This window comes from Hesperophylax consimilis, chromosome 20 (genome assembly GCF_061612785.1).
Source record: "Hesperophylax consimilis isolate HC1 chromosome 20, BYU_Hcon_1.0, whole genome shotgun sequence".
Taxonomy (NCBI): domain Eukaryota; kingdom Metazoa; phylum Arthropoda; class Insecta; order Trichoptera; family Limnephilidae; genus Hesperophylax; species Hesperophylax consimilis.
Genome location: NC_142855.1, coordinates 11,235,024 through 11,258,971, shown reverse-complemented (window position 1 = coordinate 11,258,971; position 23,948 = coordinate 11,235,024). Strand labels below are relative to the sequence as shown.

The following is a 23,948-nucleotide window of genomic DNA, read 5'->3' as shown; positions in this document are numbered from 1 at the left end:
CAATAACATTTTGACAAATGTATGTAAATAAAAAACAGAGGTATTTAATTCATGTAAGGTATTCATTTAAGGTGTAGTGACATTTGTTTAAAAGAAATGTTTTTAGTGATGATTTAAATTTGAGTATGTCGGTTATTTGTTTGATGCTACGTGGAAGGTTGTTATATACTTTAATGGCCATGTAGTGTGGTCCTTTTTGAAATATAGTTTTGTTTGCTTTTGGAATTAATAAGTTTTCTGTGAACCTTGTAGCGTGTTTATGTGTTGAGTTTTTTTGTGGGAACTTTTCTGGAGATGATCGAACTAACAGGCATAACCAGTGTTGCCAACTCAACTACTTCAAAATATGCTTTAGTGATGGGAAAAATATGCCAGAAATATGCTAAATTCCTTTAAAAAATTAAAAAAAAAAGCCATCATAAATTTAACTTAGTATTTGTTGAGAAATAGAGTGATGGGAAAAATATGCCAGAAAAATGCTAAATTACTTTAAAAAATGCCAAAAAAACTAACATAAATTTAATTTAGAAATAAAATCAGTGAAATAAAATATCAATATCTTCATCTTGTGGAAGGCTGAGAGACGGAGTCGTAACTTTCTTTGGTCCCAATCATAGACATATGATCATATGTCTGTGGTCCCAATGCAGCGTAGTACTTCGTCGGGGACAGTGTAAGAATAACAGCACTTTCCTACTGACCAGACTCATTTGGCTAAATACATGTTCAATGTCCGCATTTTAATGCGGCAATGTTAAAATAGACATTGCAAACTGACATAAATCACCGTAGGGGTTATTATTAGCTGAATCTTTATATTGCATGACTTTATTCCAAAACTCTACAGTGGAAGTCAAGGATTCCCATTTATTGTGAACTATGCTTCTCCATTGAGACATCAGTTTTTCAATCGATATCATTTTTGTTAGTTAAAATTTTTTATTTTTTTATTATCATTTTTCTGTAAAAATAAGCCAAATAAATATTATGCTATATGCTAAAAGCATAATAGTTATGTTAAACATGGAGTAATTTTGCCAAATTTAGCATATAATATGCTAACTTGGCAACACTGGGCATAACATTTCTAACATATGAAATTTGATAATAATATAATATAAAAATATAACATATGATATTTGTAGTGCATACATGTGGTGGAAGAGAGATGTTTTGGGGGAGCGGGTGTTTTTATTATTATGTGACCGCCGCGCAAGAGTCCCAATTGCTGCTTGCTGAAGAGGTACGTTGCGTAGGGGGTTATTTTTAAAGGTACAATCCGCTTTTTTCTAAACCGTTCATCACTTGGAAATTTATGTTCTGTTTTATTTTAATTGCTTTTATTTTAGCCTTTTTAAAAAAAAAACTCATTTATGCATATGAATAAACAAATATTGCATGACCGCCAGCTCCTTAGTGCCAATCAGGTTAATATCTACTAAAATAATACTTCAGTCCGCTCACGTCAAGGTCAGAATTACAAAAGAGTATGTACCTATAACCTATGTCTAAATAAATAAATAATACGATGTATGTGAGTGAATGTGGCAAGGATTAGGTGTAGAGTAATGGATATTTCCATCCTCTCTGCCTACCTCTGCGGAAAACCGCGTGATAGGTAATAGTAGTAGTAAATGTTACCAGGGCCGGCCCTGAGCCAAACTCGTCAAAACCGGTAGACGTCTAGAAAGATAATCACTGTAATCAATAATATTCGCATGATTATGATAAACGTTGACCATATAACGTATCTGGGTTTAAAAATTGATGGAAATTTAAAATGGACGTATCACATTAGCTATTTATATAATAAAATTAAAAAACTAAGTTATTTGTTCAAAACTATCAGGAATGTGCTCAAAAAAAGACTTAATCAAAATCTACATGGCTCTCTGCCAATCACTGTTAGAATACGGTATTATCGGATGGGGCAGTGCAAATAAAAATATATTAAATCCACTTAATTAAATCTCAAAAAGCCATAATGAAAATTATACTGAAAGTTCCTGTAAGAACTAGCACTGACGAAATCTTCACCAATCTTAACATCATGCCAAAGATATTAGAAGAACGAGATATGCTATGTTGGCCGCCGGACCGTAGCCGGAGTACTACCTAATTAGGGTACTTTGAACGGTATCGGGACGTGTACGCACAGAAATCTGTTCTATGTATTAGTGCGGATACCTTAGCGATGCCTTAGCGTAAGCGCAGGTGTGCAGTAATATTGGTGAACAAAACCGGCGACACTCGGCAAAACAATTCCACTCAGTACGAACTGCGCATAGCACATCTCGTTCTTCTAATATCTTTGCATCATGCCAATTAAACAACTATATTCTAAAACTATTCTCCATTACATTCATAAGTACAAAACCCAAGAAATAAAAACAAACACGTACAATAGAAACACTAGATCTCATGTAAGTTTTTAGATTCTCACGGCCAAAAGCATTTTTGTTGTTTGTTTTTGGGGTGTTATGCCGTGTTGCGCTAACTCCTTCTTAAGCCGACGTTTCGGACAGCGTTGCAGTGTCCATCATCAGGGCAGATCCGGTAGATCCCTGATGATGGACACTGCAACGCTGTCCGAAACGTTGGCTAAAGAAGGAGTTAGCGCAACACGGCATAACACCCCAAAAACAAACAACAAAAAAAACTAGATCTCATGGTCAAAAACTTATCCAACAAATAACTACTAATCAGGGATGTGCAAAATGGGTTACCCAAAACCATTTGAAATGCAAAATGGAAATGGGTCAAAACTTTTCCATTTGAAAATGCAAAATGCAAAATGGTTTTTAGAAAAGCATTTAAAATGCAAAATGGTTTTTAGAAAAGCATTTAAAATGCAAAATAGAAAATACCCATTTTGCATTTCCATTTGAAATGGATTTATTTGAAATAAAGCACATCTCTGCTACTAATACAACTTTTGGGCAAAAAAGCTTCATCGTAGTATTAAACTCTACAGTAAAATACCACTCTCACTCAAAAACCTCAACATTATAACATTTAAATCTTAAATAAAAAGCTAGATACTTAATATAGGGAGATCTGAAATAGAAAATATACTGATATCAAACACAGACTAAAACAGAATCTACTAAACTGAACTATACAAAAAAAACACTATCTTACTTATTTTAAAATTATTTAAAAAAAAATATATATACTACATGATATTATACGTTTATAATTAAATTCATATGTTACTTTGTTGTAATATTAATTTCTTATAGTTCAATTATAATATGTAAATGAAATCCTCAGCACGGGAGATCCCAGCGAGGATATCATTATCTCTATACGTTACTAAGAAAAGAAGACAATAAATCATTATTATTATTTATATTTTTGTGTAGCGCCGTTTTCATGAAAAATAATCTCATGGAACTGTTAGAACTGTTAGGTGTTATGTTAGGTTAGGTTATCAGCTCCTTGGCCATTCGGCGCCAATTACGCTGCATATATCCGGCCCTGTATGTTATCATTCTGTTTGTAATTATTTGTACTATGGTCAAAGTTAAAACATTTTATTTTATTTAGTACTGGCATCCCTAGTCGTCGTCTTTTACGTATGGCAACACCAATTTTTTTCAAAATGTCAAAATATTGCTTTATGTCATTTTATTATGTTCTTTTCTTAAAATTGAATAAAAAACTAACGAAACAAGCGAATTACTCTAAAAATCCGTCTTAACAGTGTTAAATGTGACGTGATTATAGTGTAGCATTGTTTGGATATATTATCAAATCCGCATTTAATCAAAGTTTAATTGCGATGTCGGAGGAAAAGTTGACAAAGCGAACTCCTAAGGGAAGTTTACCTCTTTCGAAGGACATGTCTTTGCCTCTGCCACAGTCCCAAATGCCCGCTGCCTGGTCGGACGATGTTCGAATGACCGTATTATTCGCACCTTTTCGCCTCAAGAGTGTCAATCCGACAGACTACGAGTCCAAAATGAAGTTTTGGATTGATTTGATCGGGAAGTGGAGTCAAAATAATGGATCATTCTCTTACGAAGACCTGAGAACTGCTTTCAAGAGGAATGAGAAATATCCCGCTTGTCTGGAGATTGTCCTGAATCAGATGAAGACGTAAGAACAAACATTTTCTTAAAGCCGAATTACACCTGCTGAGCAACTTATTGGAGAGTAGAGGTGATCACACGTAGAATGCTATTTGGCTTTGGAGAGTAGAGGTGATGACACGTAGAATGCTATTTGGCTTTGGAGAGTAGAGGTGATCACACGTAGAATGCTATTTGACTTTGGAGAGTAGAGGTGATCACATGTAGAATGTTATTTGGCTTTGGAGAGTAGAGGTGATCACACATAGAATGCTATTTGGCTTTGGAAGGTGATCACACGTAGAATGATATTTGGCTTTGGAGAGTAGAGGTGATCACATGTAGAATGCTATTTGGCTTTGAAGAGTAGAGGTGATCACATGTAGAATGCTATTTGGCTTTGAAGAGTAGAGGTGATCACATGTAAAGGGTTTTCCAATAAGAGGTGTTATTTTCAATAGCCCGCTATTTCGGTAGATGTTACTTTTGAAGCTGTCATTTTTTGACATTTGACAAGTAGAAACTACGCCATTAATAAAAATGGAACGATACACGTTTCAACAACGCATTGAAATTATTAAAATTCACTTGAGTGAATCAAATGCAAATCATCTTGAGTGATGAGGCCCATTTCCACCTCGGTGGCTTCGTCAACAAGCAAAATTGTCGCATCTGGGGCTCGGAAAACCCAAAAGTTATTGTTGAAAAGCCTCTCTATCCTCAACGTGTGACTGTTTGGTGCGGTTTATGGTCCGGCGGAGTCATTGGACCTTACTTTTTCGAAAATGAGGCTGGAGCAACAGTTACGGTGAATGGATTGCGCTATCGAGAGATGATTAATGATTTTTTATGGCCGGAATTGGATGGTATTGATCTGGACAACGTTTACTTTCAAAAAGGCGGCACTACGTGCCACACAAGCAACGAAACCATTGATCTTTTAGGCCGGGTATCCACTCCCACTATGCCGGACCGGCAGATCTGCCGGAAACCGGACACCGGACAAGAGTGTTCATATTACACCGGAGCCGGAGAGATAATGGGAGGACATCGCTTCAGGATTCGAAAGAAAAGCCAACTTTCCTCACTGTGTTGGAGCAGTAGATGGCAAAAATATTAGAAACCAGCCGAGAGTGGTTCTATGTTCTTTAATTACAAGGAATATTATTCTTTTGTATTAATGGAAGTTGTTGATTCAGAGTACCGATTTATTTTTATTAGTGTGAGCTCATATGGCAAGGAATGCGATTCTACTATATTAAAGGATAGTAAATTTTGGCAAAAGATCAATGATGGTACTTTAAATGTACCAAAGCCTAGACCGCTTCATGAAAACTTGCACGAGGAATTACCGTTTATACTAGTTGGCGAGGAAGGCTTTGCTTTAATACCTAATCTCCTACGTCCGTATGTAGGTACACATTTGAATACTGATAAAAAAATTTTAACGAGCGGGGCGAACACGTCTACTTTCTTCAAAAAATGCGAGTCGATGACGAGAGGGGAGCCCGGAGCGCGGGCGCGGCGAGCGGGGACAGCCGGATACCGGCACAAACTCGTTCACATTACTCCGGTCCGGTGGTTCTACCGGCACTTTCGCAGTGACAAAACGCTCAGTAAAAATGCCGGGCTCGGCTAAAATGCCGGACCCGGGATAATGTGAACAGCTACATATAAATTGTAGGGCCACTAGCCCTTCCGGCAGTTTTACCGGCCTGGCAGATCTGCCGGTCCGGCATAGTGGGAACCAGGCCTTAGGATTGCATATCAAAATAACACCTCTTATTTGAAAACCCTGTAATAGCTATATTCCTTCAACGCTAATGCTATAGAAAAAATGACTACCATTTTGAGAATGAATAATTTACTGTAAACATGAGAGTGTTTCTTGTGCGGTTTCTATTTCAGATATCCTTATATTTTGTATCCTGCTTTTTATTTGAATTCCTGTTGTTTCCAGGTGTGGCCTGGTAGCCCCCAGGAGTTCCCTGGGCCCGGGTGCCCCTGGCTGGCTGGGCTGGGGCCTCCGCCTAGCGCTGCGCCCCGCCTCCTGGGCTACGGGGGCGCTTCTAGGCCCCGCCAAACTCAACACACAAGAGAAGTTCATACACATGGAAGGAGTTAAGGTATTTATTTTTCTACCCTCGGGCTATATCCAAATCTAACAAATATTGTCCATAAATATTTAATTTTTAATTAGCGTAGCGATGTCCTGTTTTAACTGAACCGTTTTGCATTTTATTTGTCTGTAAATTTGATTGTACATTCCATTTCCGGTTCAAGAAGGATTTTTTTTCAAATTATGTGAAATCGTCGTGTTTATTTGGACTTTGTTATTCGCATTTGTCAATATTACGATTCCTGTCTGAAGAAAATTTGAAAGAATTGTCATTGAGATAGTGACGTTTCTTTGGACAAAATGCATATTTTTTATTTGAAATAAAATATTATAATATATGTTTTATAATTAAGTAGGTAGGTATTTAAGTATCTACTTACAAATCTTGTACGTCCAATTCCTGAAGGAAAATAATTTTCCTCGTGACTTATGTCATCTTAGAGGATGCTGTGTGGAGGGTCGTTTTTAAGAGAGAAAGGAGTGAATGAAGAGACCCATGTTGTAGGAGGGAGGATACGCAGAGGCAGGCAAATCGTTCCACAGCCGAGCTGTTGAACTCAAGAAAGAGTCGAAGAAACATTCTCATGTGACAAATGTCAACGGTGTACAAATGTTGACGTGATTCACGACTATGCACCAGTGACAAAGGGATCAATCCAGTTCCTCGTAGCTTCTTCCATTGAAATAGTGGTGGAACGAGGACAGCATTCCCACCCGACGCCTGTGCTTCGAATGAGCGGAGAAGTGAAGTTTCCGTGAGCACTTAGGCCATAGGCCTGTGGCGACAAGAGAACAATCCAGAATTGTCTCATTAATAATAAACAGCTCAACCTACTTAGGTACTTGCAAATTAATACCGAGAACTAAAAACGTAAACAAGTATCTACTTGCGAGTTACTACTGACAGCTAAATCGTAAACAAAGCGACCTACCTACGACAATACGATTGCAAGCCGGTCTGGCACATTGCGCCAACTCGCTAGAAGGTTCTAGCCGATCGCCTATGCATAATTGCGACGCCGCCGAAAGTTCCCGAAAGGCCCAGACTGAGCGAGTGGCTACGATTTATTTGCAATTCCACCTACCTACTGTCGCCGCCGGCTGTACTGTATAAATAAGCAGGACGCAGCGAGCAGTCAGTATTCAGTCTCCAAACCGTCAGCCAAGTACTACCGCGCTAGGGAACCTTGACCTAGATATCGCCCGCATTCTATAGTATTGTGAATAGTAAACGCGTAAATATTGCGACTGTAAAATCGATTTTTAATTTAACAATAAACGCTGTATCAGAGTTGAACGAGACTTTTATTTGTACACCGAGATAACTACAGGCCCATTGTTCTATCTCCCATTTTACCTCATTCCTTTAACAGTCACCCGGTCCCTTTAATGAAGTTCACCAGGGTTATCATTGGATATGTGGCTATGTCTTCTGGTTCTACAATGTGTCTTCCCAGGTATCTGAGCCTTGTTCCCAACAGAGCGGGACATTGGCACCAAAGGTGAATTGGAGTCTCTTCATCCTCTTCACATTTCCTGCATCTGTTGGTGTTTTCCTCTTCCAACATCTGCATGTGTCTCCTGAGATGGCAGTGTCCCGTTAGTAGTCCTACCAGTTCCCTCAGTAGTTGTCTGGTTCGCCTTGGGTCTGGTCCGTTTACGAGTACTTTGGATTGCCTCATTCCCGGTGCCCTTTCCCATTCCTCCCAGTGCCGGGATTTGACCCACCTTTCAATATGTATTATGGCAAGCTGCTACTCCTACGGCCGGCTTGGATCCCGCAAGTGGTGCTTTCGCCCCTTTCCTTGCTAGTTCGTCAGCCCGCTCGTTGCCCTCAATACCTTTATGTCCTGGTACCCACATCAGGGTTATTTTATTGATGGTAGCAAGTTCTTCAAGACTTTTCTGTTAAATGTGACCAAAAAAAATAGGGATTAGCGCAGGTGGTAGAGCAGCACCCTGGCAAGACAAAAGTCCTGGGTTCAAGTCCTAGATGAGCCCATATTTAATAGTAATTTTTCTGTTTCATTTTTTTGTTGGAGAATTGCTAATATTGTCTTCAATAATTAAATATTGTAATTTGAGGTTTACTCATCAAGTTATTCCTAAAATAAATGGTTTTCTCCTTATTTTATAATGTTGTCCTTCTCAAAATGAGGAACCCAACGGATAAACTACGTAACCTTTTGTTGTATTATCAATTTAAATATTTTCAGACGCAAGCGCTGGCCTTCCTGGCTTCCATCCCTGACGAGGCGAAGATTGGGAGTGCTGAAGAGTTGAAGGCCGCGGCCGGGAGCTGCTCCTCGTGGAGCCAGTCTGGAGACATGTTGCACCTGACGCTGGACTGGCTCCAGAGTCAAGGTCTGGCCACCAGGTCGCAGGACGGTAAACTTTTCAAGCTAGGTAATTCATAAATTAATTTATTCCTGTAATATTTTTACCTAAAAACTACCTTAACCACTCAGAACATTAGAACGTCAAAAGACGTAAATATGATAATAGCGGTCAAGACATTCGAACGTCTTTTCACGTAAACGCGCGAGATTTTACAAAAATCGATTTATTTCCATCACTAGTATACGGATTGCCATGATTTAAAAAACAGAGTATCGATAATGAATAACGCTACGCGTCTGTGTTCAAGAATATCTATGGAACGTAGAAGTGCATTATCTAAGCCGATTGAATCTTTCATCTTGTTCGTTCATAATTTATTGCGTTTCTAAATAATTTATTAAAAATATTTTAGTTTGGACGGTTAATATTTTGAGGTGACTAATAGTTTTTAATTATATTTCTTCAATATATAAAGTGTTATTTCTTTATGATACTCAGAAAAAAGGACATTTTTCACGGCTTTGAAATAATGGTAAGCGATTCTTACATATTTTTGACGTTTTCATAAAATGTATATTTAGAAACGCAAATATTTACGTATAATAACACAATGCGATAGTGGATTTCATAATCTTTCCAAAACATTTTTTAGAATGAGGCTACGTTTCCCAAAACGTGAGTTATGAAGCTTTTAGCAAAACTCGTAAATAACACAAAAATTATCACGTTTTGATAGTTCTCAAAGGAACACATAGTAAATAAATGTCTTTGTCTGAGAGGTTAAAATGTTGGAATTTCGAAAAAAAGTTTTTTTTTACCATCATGTGAAATCGTCTCCCGAAGTTTGTACACTTTACCCCCGGACACCCTGTATATTGTCTGTAAGTGGTTTACAATTTGAGGTTTTGATCATCAACTTATCCCAGAAACAAAATATTCATCCTAAACTTGTAGAAAAGTCAATAGATGTCTCACATCAAAATAAAAATGGATATATTTTTCCAATACACTATCTAGATTACATTTAGTTTGGGAAGAATCTTGCAATCGTAAATAAAAGCAGCCAATAAAGATAATTTTAAATACATGTAGGATAACGAAAGATTTTTTTAAATATTTATGTTGAGGGATCAGTAGGATTTATAGGCCCTGTTAGAAGTTCTACCGAGCCGAACCCTCTGATATGAAAATATCTGGAGTCGGTGAATTATTTTCCCATTTGATCTCTGGTGAGTTGACGTGTTGTTCTTGTATTGTTTTGTATTTATTTTGCTTATATAATGCACTTGCATAATGTGGATTGACTAGATGATCATTTGTGGAAAAGTGTGTGGAAGGGTTTAGTTTTTCCTATGGGGAAGATTTAACCCAGACATAAAATTTGAAAATGTAGTTCTTAGTCAAAGTATGTTACAGTTAAATATAACCGAAGGAGGTAGGGTCGGATTAGCTCAGTGGTAAATAAAGCAAAGTCCCGGCAAGGCTTGAGGTCATGGGTTCAATTCCTAGATGCGTCCGAATCTTTTTATGTTTTTTTTTAGAATTTGCTAATATTGTCCTCAATGATTAAAATATTATTTTCGACCGGTCGGTGGCCGAGTTGACATCGCGTTTGGGTCCCACCCATGTGTAGTATGTTCAATTCCTCGGCTGGCTAAGTCCTCCATCACAACACATTCAACATTTTCAGCTTACTGTGGTGGTAGTAGGAGATTTTCAAATATTGTCAGGTTATTCGTAACCCGGGAATGTTTGTCTTTCATTTAAAAAAAAAAAAAAATGAATTGAGGACAATGGACAAAGACGTGATTCTTGCTTGACTTGTAATGTGTTGCATTTTGTCCCCAGCGCTGGACGCATCGACGCGCGTGAGTCCGCTGACGGAGGGAGAGGCGTGTCTGCCGCGACTGGAGCGCGCTGGCCTCAAGCTGGACGCGTCCATTGCCAACATGCGCGACCGCTGCGCCGACCTACGATCCGCCGCCAAGGACAGTCTTGCGAGGGGCGACAGGACGCAGGTCAGTCCATCTACTTTTAATGACACACTTAAATCATAACAAAATATTAAATATTAAAATATAGGTGGCCCCCAGCCTATCGTGCCTTTGTGTTGAGCTGACCGTGGATTGACGTAGGTTTTGCTGACACTAGAACCTGCTTCTCGTCTTATTTTGCCCTGCCATCATGTAGCATTGGCTTCCTGCGTAGGACGCGTGCCCATTTCATATAGCACACTCACCCTTACATGGGGGCCCTTTAATATAGCAATATGTTTACTTAAAATAATAAAATATGAGAGCGTATTGCATCACCTTTCTAAAACAGTTTTTAGTTTTGGGATACATTCAAAAATATTCTATTTATTTGGATTTGATTGGTGCGTGGAAACACTGAGACCGTCTGACAGAATATCAGTGGAGGCGATGCAATACGTCGTGTAATATTTTAAATTGAGCCGCTATCAATAACAACCTTTACGTAGATGGCGATAAGGTTTAAATTCCCGCTTAACACCATCCGCCTGTTTTGATTTATGCAAGAAAAAAACATGGCCAAAAAGTGCCTTTTGTTTTATTTTGTGGATGTTCAGGCATAAATATTGAATTTTTTTTCGATCATTTTATAAATAACTTAATTTGCCACATTATACAATAAAATCTTAACCGAAAATATGTTTGTAAGTAGGAGATTTTGAACCTTAAAGCAGTTTTCATAGGCCTTATACATTATTTTTTCTGGGCTTATAAAAAGACTTATATAAAAAATACTCGATTATTTCAAAGGCCAAGATGTATTCTACTCGCAGTATTTAATTAAAGCATCTGAAACATTTCTAGGCGACCAAATTTTCAAACCAAAAACACATGATTTTACATTACTACGTATGGCATCGCCTTAAGGACGATTGTGATGTTTAGGTATTTTGTATGAAGTATTTGCTTAAGATCGGGAGTATTATGTACAATTCTATACAACACATTGGAATATTTGGTTGCTCTTTGACTGTGTTTTTTGATTTTAAAGATTGAATTAAGTGTCGCTCTGTTTATAACGTGCTAATGTAATTATAATTAAATGTCGCTCTGTTTATAACGTTCTCATACAATCATAATTAAATGTCGCTCTGTCTATAACGTGCTAATGTAATAATAATTAAACATCGCTCTGTTTATAACGTGCTAATACAATCATAATTAAATGCCGCTCTGTTTATAACGTGCTAATACAATCATAATTAAATGTCACTCTGTTTATAACGTGCTAATGTAATAATAATTAAATGTCGCTCTGTTTATAACGTGCTAATACAATCATAATTAAATGTCGCTCTGTTTATAACGTTCTCATACAATCATAATTAAATGTCGCTCTGTTTATAACGTGCTAATACAATCATAATTAAAATTCACTCTGTTTTTAACGTACTAATGTAATTATAATTAAATATCGCTCTGTTTTTAACGTACTAATGTAATTATAATTAAATTTCGCTCTATTTATAACGTGCTAATGTAATTATAATTAAATGTCGCTCTGTTTATAACGTGCTAATGTAATTATAATTAAATGTCGCCCTGTTTATAACGTGCTAATGTAATTATAATTAAATGTCGCCCTGTTTATAACGTGCTAATGTAATTATAATTAAATGTCGCCCTGTTTATAACGTGCTAATGTAATATAATTAAATGTCGCTCTGTTTATAACGTGCTAATGTAATTATAATTAAATGTCGCTCTGTTTATAACGTGCTAATGTAATTATAATTAAATGTCACTCTGTTTACAGTGTGCTATTGTAATTATAATTAAATGTCGCTCTGTTTATAATGTGCTATTGTAATTATAATTAAATTTCGCTCTGTTTATAACATGCTAATGTAATTATAATTAAATTTCACTCTGTTTTTAACGTACTAATGTAATTATAATTAAATGTCACTCTGTTTATAACGTGCTAACACAATCATAATTAGAATTCGCTCTGTTTATTACGTGCTAATGTAATTATAATTAAATTTCGCTCTGTTTATAACGTGCTAATGTAATTATAATTAAATGTCACTCTGTTTATAACGTGTTAATGTAATTGTTCATTCCAGAATGAATGTGACAGTACCCATTTTAAATAACTTAGAGTTAAGATTAATTTCCCCACCATTTTTAATTTTAACATTAGCCCAACAGAATATTTGTTTCCTACATCTGAAATGTAAAATCCCAAATAAACTTCTAACAGCCTGGTATTTCATAATCACAATGTCGTCCTTCTAGGATTAAAAATTATTTCTCTGTAATACGTTTTTAGTGCCGGTTCGTTTTACTTTTAAGTACCTTTCTGAAGCCCTTGATCATTTTTGTTTTTGTTTAATATCTCCCAAATTTTATTGCCCTCAACTTCAAAGACCGACTTTATTGCCCTCGGAGTGTCATAATTCCAAGAATGCCACTAACCTATTGTAAAATAGCAGCTTGCAAATTACAAAATGCAATCCTAAGACAGTGTAAATATTCCTATTGTTCATGTCACGTCCCTTTAAAAATTATTGTTTTAGGCTAAGAAAAAGTTTATCCCACAAGCCAACCAAGACGTGGGAGAAAAAGGCCTTTGCAAGGTCAACTTTTTTATTGTGTTTTTGTATTTTAATTTAAAAGGCAGATACCCCGAGCATGTAGAGTCAGTCATCTAGGGTCAGTCATGTAGAGTCAGTGATATAGAGTCAGTCATCTAGAGTCAGTCATGTAGAGTCAGTGATATAGAGTCAGTCATCTAGAGTGAGTCTTGTAGAGTCAGTGATATAGAGTCAGTCATCTAGAGTCAGTCATGTAGAGTCAGTCATCTAGAGTCAGTCATGTAGATTTAGTCATCTAGAATAAGTCATCGAGAGGCAGTCTTGACGGCCAGTCTCCAAGAATAGTCTGGGACAGTAGTCTGTCACAAGTGGTAGAGACTAGTACATACCACTACTCTTGTAGGACTCAAGTATTTGATTAACTGTACCATGTCTTCCTGGGGCGTCCCCGACTTCTTGTACCATACTGAGTTATGTTTCTCTTATATAGGCCCTGGCACACCTTCGGCAAAAGAAGCTCCTAGATGCGCGCGCGGATAAGGCCCTCAACAGCCGCGATTCCATCACGCGCCTCGTGGACACGGTGCGACAGGCGCACAGTGACTCGGAGATTTTCAACGCCCTCAAGTATGTATCGCTCGCAATAGCGTGGTGAATTTGCATACAAAAATTATATAGATAAAATAAGGAGGAATAAATTATGAAAAAATACATTGTTCAATTTACACAGTAAAAATATTTTACTAAAATTAAACAGTAAAAATATATTACTATAATTACACAGTAAAAATGTATTACTAAAATTACACAGTAAAAATATATTACTATAATTACACAGTAAAAATGTATTACTAAAATTACACAGTAAAAATATATTACTAAAATTACACATAAAAAATATATTACTAAAATTACGCAGTAAAAATATATCAATAAAATTACACAGCAAAAATTACACAGCAAAAATTTCACGGCTTGAATTATTAAGCCAAAATTACATATCAAAAATTGCACTACTTAAAATATTCACTTGAAATTATACAGCAAAAATTACAAAGCCAAAATTATAGAGCAAAAATCACAAAACTAAAATTATACTGCAACAATTGCACAGCATAAATTATTCAGTAGTTAAAAATATTAGCTAAAATTTCATAATTAACAAAGAAAAATTGTACAGTTAAAATTATGTATCTAAAATTACCCAGCAAAAATTACACAAGAAAAAATATTCAGTTAAAATTGTACAGCCAAAATTACATTACTTTAAATTTCACACGAAAAATTACTAAGCTAAGATTACATAGCTAAAATTACTTAGTAAAATTGCACAGTTAAAATTATTCTGTTAAAATTATTAGCTTAAATTATATAATTAGCAGTTAAAATACAGTAAATACAAAATTACACAGCTAAAATTCCACAACTTTAATTATTTAGTTAAAATTATTTGCTAAAATTACACAATTAACAAGATTAAAAATATACAGCTAAAATTACACAGGAAAATTTATTCAATTGAAATTATGCGGCCAGCAAAATTGTGCAGCTTCCGTTAAAATTATACATTGAATATTAATTTAAACTGTTTAAACTATGATTACATACAAATATATTGACTGCAACTTTGTCTTTTAAGGACTGGAGTAGGCGCTTTAAAAATGACCATGGCACAAACTGGATTGGAGGAAGACAATGTGATGGACACAATGGATGACATTAAAGAGGTGACGTATAATTTGGGCTTTACAAATTTTATACTATACTACGTTTGGTATTTAACCCTTTCAGCCCCAGTGTTAATTCAAATTTACATGAACTTTGTGATTTTTTTTACCGTAACAGTAGCGATTTAGAAAAGCCATGTTTTTGTTTTCTTATAGCTTGTTATCTTTTCTGTGGTGTCTATTTTTTACGCTCGGTTCAAATCCTTATTCCCGCCACAACAACGATAAATATTTTGACATCTGCTGATTGTGAGTTTCATCGAATTTCTGCCGTCATTGATTACTTCATTTAAGGTGAGATATAAGGTAGGCATAAGAGGACGACTTCTCGAATGAATCAAATCCTTCCTCACTGAGAGAAAATTACAAGTTCGAATTGGCAACCAACTGTCATCTGAGCGAAATGTGACCAGTGGTGTCCCTCAAGGATCAGTTCTCGGTCCAGTTCTGTTTATTTTGTACATCACGGACCTGCATACTATAATACAATCAGACTCCAGCTGCTTTGCAGATGATACCAAATTCTTTGCCAACCCACACACACATCACAACCAACTGCTAAAGGGTTTAAATGAAATATATCAATGGACAAATAATGGCTTCTAAAACTCAATGTCGAAAAATGCACTGTCCTACATGTTGGAAAAACTAACCCTACACTTGCCTACAAACTTAATGGAACACCTCTAAAAGCAGTGACATTACAACAAGACTTAGGAGTTACCATATCACAGGACTTGAAATGGGAACCACATATCGCTGGAATTGTGAAAAGAGCAAATTCACTAACATATCTAATCAGGAAAACCTTCCTTGACCCAACACCGGACATGATGTTAAAAATATATAAAACATATGTGCGACCTCTCCTGGAATATGCTTTCCAAATATGGAGTCCTTACTTCGCAAAGGATATAAATCTGTTAGAGAGAGTACAGAGACAAAATACCAAGAGCTCTGAAAGATCTACGATACGAAGATAGACTCAAGGAACTAAGATTACCAACCTTACAAGAAAGAAGAGAAAGGGGTGACTTGATCGAGACTTTTATCTGGACATTACAGTTGCCCTAGCATCCAACAAATCTTCAAATTACCAAAACGCCTTTTGCATCTAATCCTAGAAAACACTTCCTTGCAAATAGAGTAGTGGATGCTTGGAACAAACTCCCACAACATGTCATCGATGCAACAAATATAAATCAATTCAAAGCTCTATTGGATTCACATTTGGAGAGAAGAAAGGACTTAGTTCAAACTTAAAACAACTCAATTACTGGCAAACTTGTTGTGAAATCAGATATGAGCGCATCAGCAGAATGCTGCCTGCTCTGCACATAATAATAATAATATTTTCTACTCGAATTACAAATATTTTAACGCATTAAGATGTGTTCTATAATAATAACATCAGTTCAATTCACGGTTCACAGTCATTTGGCAGAATATTGTAAAATAATTTTAATGTTCATTCAAATTAACACTGGTAGTGACGGACATGTTTTCGACTAGTATGGCGAATTTTTAAAGATTTATTATCCTAGATTATTTTTCTTTATTTCTGAATGAATTTTAGATAAAATGTTATTTGTTTGCACCTTAGAGATTATAACTTCTTTGTAAATGTGCATTTTTGACATGAAACAATTATTTGTATTACTTAAATTTTCTATTTAAAAAATTCCCTCTGACGTCCAATGTTAATCCAAATTATATATATGTGGAAACAATAATGCAGGTGTGAAAGGGTTAACTGGTTATTTTTCAATGTGGGGAGAGGGCGTGACCCTCTCCATTTCTGTAATTTGTCAATAAATGAATCGGACAGTATACATTCAACTCGCATCGTAACATCACTATTTAGTCTGCGAAAATGAAATCTGCTTACGAATTACTGGTTCTTTTTACAATGACACGCAAAAAGGCTGGCTGCGTAAAAAACACAAATTCCCAATCGGGCAAATAACAGTTCAGGCTCGTTTCCAAAATTGAATATTTTGTTGCACTATTAAGGTAGACACTTTGAAAAATGTTTAATAATTTACCCACCTCACTCATTTTTAGTCGGCTCGGTAAAATAAGAACTCAATTTACTCGTTAACGAAAGCTCAAATCAAAAACGACAAAATCGACTCCTATTGTGATGTAGATTCACAAGTTTCCCGGTTGCACTACGCGTTTCCGGACATCGTCCGGGCATAATTAGAAACGACTCAAACACACACTTAGGCCTTTCTTCATTTGCACATCCCTGTAGAGGAAGGGCCTAAGACTAAACTAAATAAATGATTGTTTCAGTCGGTAGACACTTATTCTGTAATAAATGATTGTTTCAGTCGGTAGACACTTATTCTGTACTAAAAGATTCTTTCAGTCGGTAGACACTTATTCTGTACTAAATGATTGTTTGAGTCGGTAGACACTTATTCTGTAATAAATGATTGTTTCAGTCGGTAGACACTTATTCTGTACTAAATGATTGTTTCAGTCGGTAGACACTTATTCTGTACTAAATGATTGTTTCAGTCGGTAGACACTTATTCTGTACTAAATGATTGTTTGAGTCGGTAGACACTTATTCTGTAATAAATGATTGTTTCAGTCGGTAGACACTTATTCTGTACTAAATGATTGTTTCAGTCGGTAGACACTTATTCTGTACTAAATGATTGTTTCAGTCGGTAGACACTTATTCTGTACTAAATGATTGTTTCAGTCGGTAGACACTTATTCTGTACTAAATGATTGTTTGAGTCGGTAGACACTTATTCTGTAATAAATGATTGTTTCAGTCGGTAGACACTTATTCTGTACTAAATGATTGTTTCAGTCGGTAGACACTTATTCTGTACTAAATGATTGTTTCAGTCGGTAGACACTTATTCTGTACTAAATGATTGTTTCAGTCGGTAGACACTTATTCTGTACTAAATGATTGTTTCAGTCGGTAGACACTTATTCTGTACTAAAAGATTGTTTGAGTCGGTAGACACTTATTCTGTACTAAATGATTGTTTCAGTCGGTAGACACTTATTCTGTACTAAAAGATTGTTTGAGTCGGTAGACACTTATTCTATACTAAATGATTGTTTCAGTCGGTAGACACTTATTCTGTACTAAATGATTGTTTCAGTCGGTAGACACTTATTCTGTACTAAATGATTGTTTCAGTCGGTAGACACTTATTCTGTACTAAATGATTGTTTCAGTCGGTAGACACTTATTCTGTACTAAATGATTGTTTCAGTCGGTAGACACTTATTCTGTACTAAATTATTGTTTCAGTCGGTAGACACTTATTCTGTACTAAATGATTGTTTCAGTCGGTAGACACTTATTCTGTACTAAATGATTGTTTCAGTCGGTAGACACTTATTCTGTACTAAATGATTGTTTCAGTCGGTAGACACTTATTCTGTACTAAATGATTGTTTCAGTCGGTAGACACTTATTCTGTACTAAATGATTGTTTCAGTCGGTAGACACTTATTCTGTACTAAATGATTGTTTCAGTCGGTAGACACTTATTCTGTACTAAATGATTGTTTCAGTCGGTAGACACTTATTCTGTACTAAAAGATTGTTTGAGTCGGTAGACACTTATTCTGTACTAAATGATTGTTTCAGTCGGTAGACACTTATTCTGTACTAAAAGATTGTTTGAGTCGGTAGACACTTATTCTATACTAAATGATTGTTTCAGTCGGTAGACACTTATTCTGTACTAAATGATTGTTTCAGTCGGTAGACACTTATTCTGTACTAAATGATTGTTTCAGTCGGTAGACACTTATTCTGTACTAAATGATTGTTTCAGTCGGTAGACACTTATTCTGTACTAAATGATTGTTTCAGTCGGTAGACACTTATTCTGTACTAAATTATTGTTTCAGTCGGTAGACACTTATTCTGTACTAAATGATTGTTTCAGTCGGTAGACACTTATTCTGTACTAAATGATTGTTTCAGTCGGTAGACACTTATTCTGTACTAAATGATTGTTTCAGTCGGTAGACACTTATTCTGTACTAAATGATTGTTTCAGTCGGTAGACACTTATTCTGTACTAAATGATTGTTTCAGTCGGTAGACACTTATTCTGTACTAAATGATTGTTTCAGTCGGTAGACACTTATTCTGTACTAAATGATTGTTTCAGTCGGTAGACACTTATTCTGTACTAAATGATTGTTTCAGTCGGTAGACACTTATTCTGTACTAAATGATTGTTTCAGTCGGTAGACACTTATTCTGTACTAAATGATTGTTTCAGTCGGTAGACACTTATTCTGTACTAAATGATTGTTTCAGTCGGTAGACACTTATTCTGTACTAAATGATTGTTTCAGTCGGTAGACACTTATTCTGTACTAAATGATTGTTTCAGTCGGTAGACACTTATTCTGTACTAAATGATTGTTTCAGTCGGTAGACACTTATTCTGTACTAAATGATTGTTTCAGTCGGTAGACACTTATTCTGTACTAAATGATTGTTTCAGTCGGTAGACACTTATTCTGTACTAAATGATTGTTTCAGTCGGTAGACACTTATTCTGTACTAAATGATTGTTTCAGTCGGTAGACACTTATTCTGTACTAAATGATTGTTTCAGTCGGTAGACACTTATTCTGTACTAAATGATTGTTTCAGTCGGTAGACACTTATTCTGTACTAAATGATTGTTTCAGTCGGTAGACACTTATTCTGCACTAAATGATTGTTTCAGTCGGTAGACACTTATTCTGCACTAAATGATTGTTTCAGTCGGTAGACACTTATTCTGTACTAAATGATTGTTTCAGTCGGTAGACACTTATTCTGTACTAAATGATTGTTTCAGTCGGTAGACACTTATTCTGTACTAAGTGATTGTTTCAGTCGGTAAACACTTATTCTGTACTAAATGATTGTTTCGGACTCTGTACGCTCATTCTGTCCATACTCACTAAATGATTGTTTCAGTCGCTGGACACCTATTCTGACATCGAGGCGGCCATATCGCAGCCGATGGGAGTGTCGTTTGATGCCGCCGAACTGGAGGAAGAGCTGCGGGAGCTGATGGCAGCAGAGAGCGGAGCCGGAGGGGATGGAGGGAGAGGTAACGGAGGACTCGACAGCAGCCAAGAGGAGGACCTGTTCCCGGGGCTGCCCGAGGTGCCGACTAGTCCGGTCCGGAAACAATTTGGTATTTAATCCATTCCTTCATGCGCTTGTTTTTTAAACCCTCAGGCCTCTGGCATATGGCACATCTGACGGCCTCCGTTTTCGAGGGGCAAGGGTCTTGACTAGCAAGCCGGAGGTTGCGGGTTCAAATAACAGCTTTCGCAAGTAAATTTTATTTGATACATTTTTTTTATATCACAGGTCGCAGTATTTCCACGCACCAATCAAATACAAATAAATGGAATATTTCTAAATGTATCCCAAAACTAAAAATTGTTTTTGAAATACGCTCTCATATTTTATTATTAGAATTAAATTAATTGTCTCAACTTACGTTTTTTGTAATTAAAATTACTGAAAACGAAATTATATATAAAAGCACATGCATTTTATTAGACAAATGTATTAAAAACGTTATCGTCACGTCAATTTTTTGTCGTTTCTTATAAAAATAATTATTTTCTTTCAAATCGCGGTCAGTACCTTTGGTTTCATAAAGATGCATATATGAATTATTCAGTGGTTAATTTGTAGATTTGAATATAAAGCTTGATGTTTTCTCTTTCTAACACTGTTTTATGAGACCATCTGTTCCTGAATTGACTTTTAAGAGGGAGCTACAAGCCAACAATGTGTAAATTCTTGGTATACCTTATATTGTAGGTAATAAATAGGCATCAAAATCGCTTGACAAACGGAGTCTAGAAACGTTCGATTTCAAGCCAAAAACTGGTTTTTATTTATTTTGTAAATAATTTTATAAGAAAGCAAAAAAGTTAATCAAGTGAAACTGTCACAAATAATCTTAGCTATAATACTGTATTTTTTTTAAGTTGTTTCCTTTACGCGCTCGTACATTTCTATTGAAAAAATGTTTTTTTTTGTAGTTTACATTTATATTTTTTATTGAGTAATTTATTTTATTATTTGTATTTTACTGAAGCGCAGCGATAGTATAACCCTCAATTTATCTAAAGCATATTTTTTGGTGTTCGTTATGTACACCAATTCCTTATAAAGATTAATCAAAATAGTGATTTAGCATTAAGCTTCGCCTTAAAGGTAATACATAGCTGTTTGTTTGCAACACAAACTGAACAAATTACCCTGAGGGTTAATTTTAATTGAGATACTTAATGTTTCAGATGCGGAGAAGAAAAAGAATGTACCCAACGAAGCCGCCAAGAATCCTTCAGAAGAAGACTTCCACCAGGTCATGGAGGCGAGGCTGAAGAATCTCCGACTGGCCCAGACATCGTAATGTCTCCAATCCACTCTTCACCACCCACAAGCGTAATAAATTATATTGTATCCAGTGATTCTTCGCTTCTCTCGCATATTATTCGTTACGTTTCTTAAAAGACGCTTACAGAAAGTCGGACAATTTGTGTGTATTTTCGCTTTGCAATTAAATCCAAACGCGTGGGATATTTCTGAATATATCCGAAAACTAAAAACTGTTTCTGATATGTTATGAAATAAGCTCTCAAATTTTAGTACAGGGTTTTCCAATAAGAGGTGTTATTTTGATATTCAAAGAAACTTTTCCCGTAAAAGATCAATGGTTTCGTTGCTTGTGTGGCACGTAGCGCCGTCTTGTTGAAAGTAAACCTTGTCCAGATCAATACCATCCAATTCCGGCCATAAACAATCATTAATCATCTCTCGATAGCGCAATCCATTCACCGTAACTGTTGCTCTAGTCTCATTTTCGAAAAAGTAAGGTCCAATGACTCCGCCGGACCATAAACCGCACCTCAAGTCACACGTTGAGGATAGAGAGGCTTTTCAACAATAACTCTTGGGTTTTCCGAGCCCCAGATGCGACAATTTTGCTTGTTGACGAAGCCACCGAGGTGGAAATGGACCTCGTCACTCAAGATGATTTGCATTTGATTCACTCAAGTGAATTTTAATAATTTCAATGCGTTGTTGAAGCGTGTATCGTTCCATTTTTATTAATGGCGTAGTTTCTACTTGTCAAATGTCAAAAAATGACAGCTTCAAAAGTAACATCTACCGAAATAGCGGGCTATTCAAAATAACACCTCTTATTGGAAAACCCTATATTAGAATTAAACATTAAAATTTTATAATCAAACATAAAAAATTTAAAAAATGGCTCACTTTACGTTTTCTTTTTGTCTAAATACTGATTTAAAATTATTGATCAAGAAAAAAAATCACATATTTTATTAGATTAATGTATTATAAACAATACTGCCACCTCACCTTTTTGTCGTTTCATATAAAAATAATTAATAAAAATTGTTTCATAAATTTATCTCAAATTGCATTCGGAACCTTTGATTTCATAGAAAGTAAAGTTTGATATTTTTTATTTCTAACACTGTTTAGTTGATATTTCTAACTTTGACGGTAAGAAAGACAAGGATTTATATGAGCTGTTCCAAAAAGCGAACAAATTGTCTAAATATAAAAGCGGTTTTAAAAAAAAAAATGCCGTCTGATTATTTTCGTAATACCTTACTTGTTTTTCCAAAATGATGTTTTTGTAAATTGTACATCTTAGCAGATAATGTGTTCATATTTTTATAAAATTGTATATCTGTCCTACGTAGTTTCCCCTGGATATCTACTTATATTCAAAGAAATGTTTTTTTTTTCTTTGTAATTTTATAAAAAAACATATTATAATTAAGAAATACTAACATATGCTTGAGTTTTATTATATTTTCCTGCTAAATAAGCGTTTATCAGAATAAAAATAAGTCTACTTTTTTAAATCGGATTTATGACATCTGAATTTTGCAATGCTCTTTTTCACAGATAAAATTAATATGTTTGCAAGTGACGTAGCGACAAGCTAGAATAATATTAACACTATATGGTCGGGCATTTTACCGCCAAATCACGGCGTAGCCGCGTTTTTTTTTTTTAAATTTTAACGCCACAATTAGACTTTCCGCAAAATATTCATATCTTATGATCTATTTGATATTTTTCGATGAAATTTTCAGTGTTTTACTTTAAAAAGATGGCTCTATTTATTTATTTACTTAGCAATGTGTGTGTAATTCCTTTTTTTATGAAAAAAAACATTCTACTTTCTTGGGAATCATAGAAAAAACTATTTCACAATCGAAATAACTCTATTCATACAAAATTGCATGATTATTTAGACATTTTCAATACATATAAAAAAACTATAACCTAATAGTGTTCAATGTGTGATAGCGTTCGAAACACTTTCCTTTATGCAGGGGCACATTGCAAAACTTGCACATGTACCGCGTTTCACTGCGTAGTTTGTGAGCGGAAGATACGCGACATCGATTTTATTTTTTTAATATTTTTGTTGTGTTTTAAACTCATTATATTGACAGGTAGATAGATCGGGTACCGCCGACAATAGAAAACACATGACCCCGCACCCATTTAGAACCCCTTGTTTACAAGTTTCCCGCTACTTACCGCTTTGCGCAACAAAACGAGTAAACTCGTCTCCCGCGTCTTACTGTAAAAAGGCGTATGACGAGTTTTCTCGTTTCCCGCAAAGAATGTGTTAAGATGCAATTTATTCTTGTCAAGCGAATAAGGTGACACTGAAATAGATCCTTATGGCTGTAATGACCTATTTCAATGTCACCATTTACAAACAAATTATGAAGCAAACTCGCCAAGTCCTTGTAAATGTTTAGCAAATAATATCAACATTTTTATTGGTATAAATAGAGTAAATGCAACAGGTGACAGAATTTTTTATTGTTGTTTTTTAATTGAATATAAATCGCCATACAGCAAAATGATGTGACTACATACCCTCCAATCAAATTGCACCAGACAGTCATTGATCTCCCTCTTCTCGAGGTGGCGGTCAAAATGATGTGACTACATACCCTCCAATCAAATTGCACCAGAGAGTCATTGATCTCCCTCTTCTCGAGGTGGTGTTCAAAATGATGTGACTACATACCCTCCAGTCAAA

At 35.6% G+C, this 23,948-nt stretch overlaps 1 protein-coding gene across 1 annotated transcript; it reads left to right on the top strand.

Annotated features, from left to right (window-relative positions):
• The first annotated feature begins 3,614 nt into the window (after positions 1–3,614).
• Positions 3,615–22,675, top strand: LOC149414077 (charged multivesicular body protein 7-like). Its single transcript, XM_089644307.1, has 8 exons — positions 3,615–4,101; positions 6,034–6,199; positions 8,409–8,598; positions 10,381–10,550; positions 13,596–13,732; positions 14,745–14,832; positions 19,799–20,021; positions 21,145–22,675. Exons 1-8 carry the CDS (start codon positions 3,785–3,787, stop codon positions 21,258–21,260), a joined length of 1,407 nt encoding a protein of 468 aa, XP_089500433.1. The 5' UTR covers positions 3,615–3,784; the 3' UTR covers positions 21,261–22,675.
• Positions 22,676–23,948: the final 1,273 nt, after the last annotated feature.

Excerpts from the sequence above, each read along its gene's own strand:
- LOC149414077 (XM_089644307.1), top strand. The coding sequence starts at position 3,785 with ATGTCGGAGGAAAAGTTGACAAAGCGAACTCCTAAGGGAAGTTTACCT. Across the intron at positions 10,551-13,595 it reads CGAGGGGCGACAGGACGCAG|GCCCTGGCACACCTTCGGCA; the intron begins GTCAGTCCATCT and ends TCTCTTATATAG. Across the intron at positions 14,833-19,798 it reads CAATGGATGACATTAAAGAG|TCGCTGGACACCTATTCTGA; the intron begins GTGACGTATAAT and ends TGATTGTTTCAG.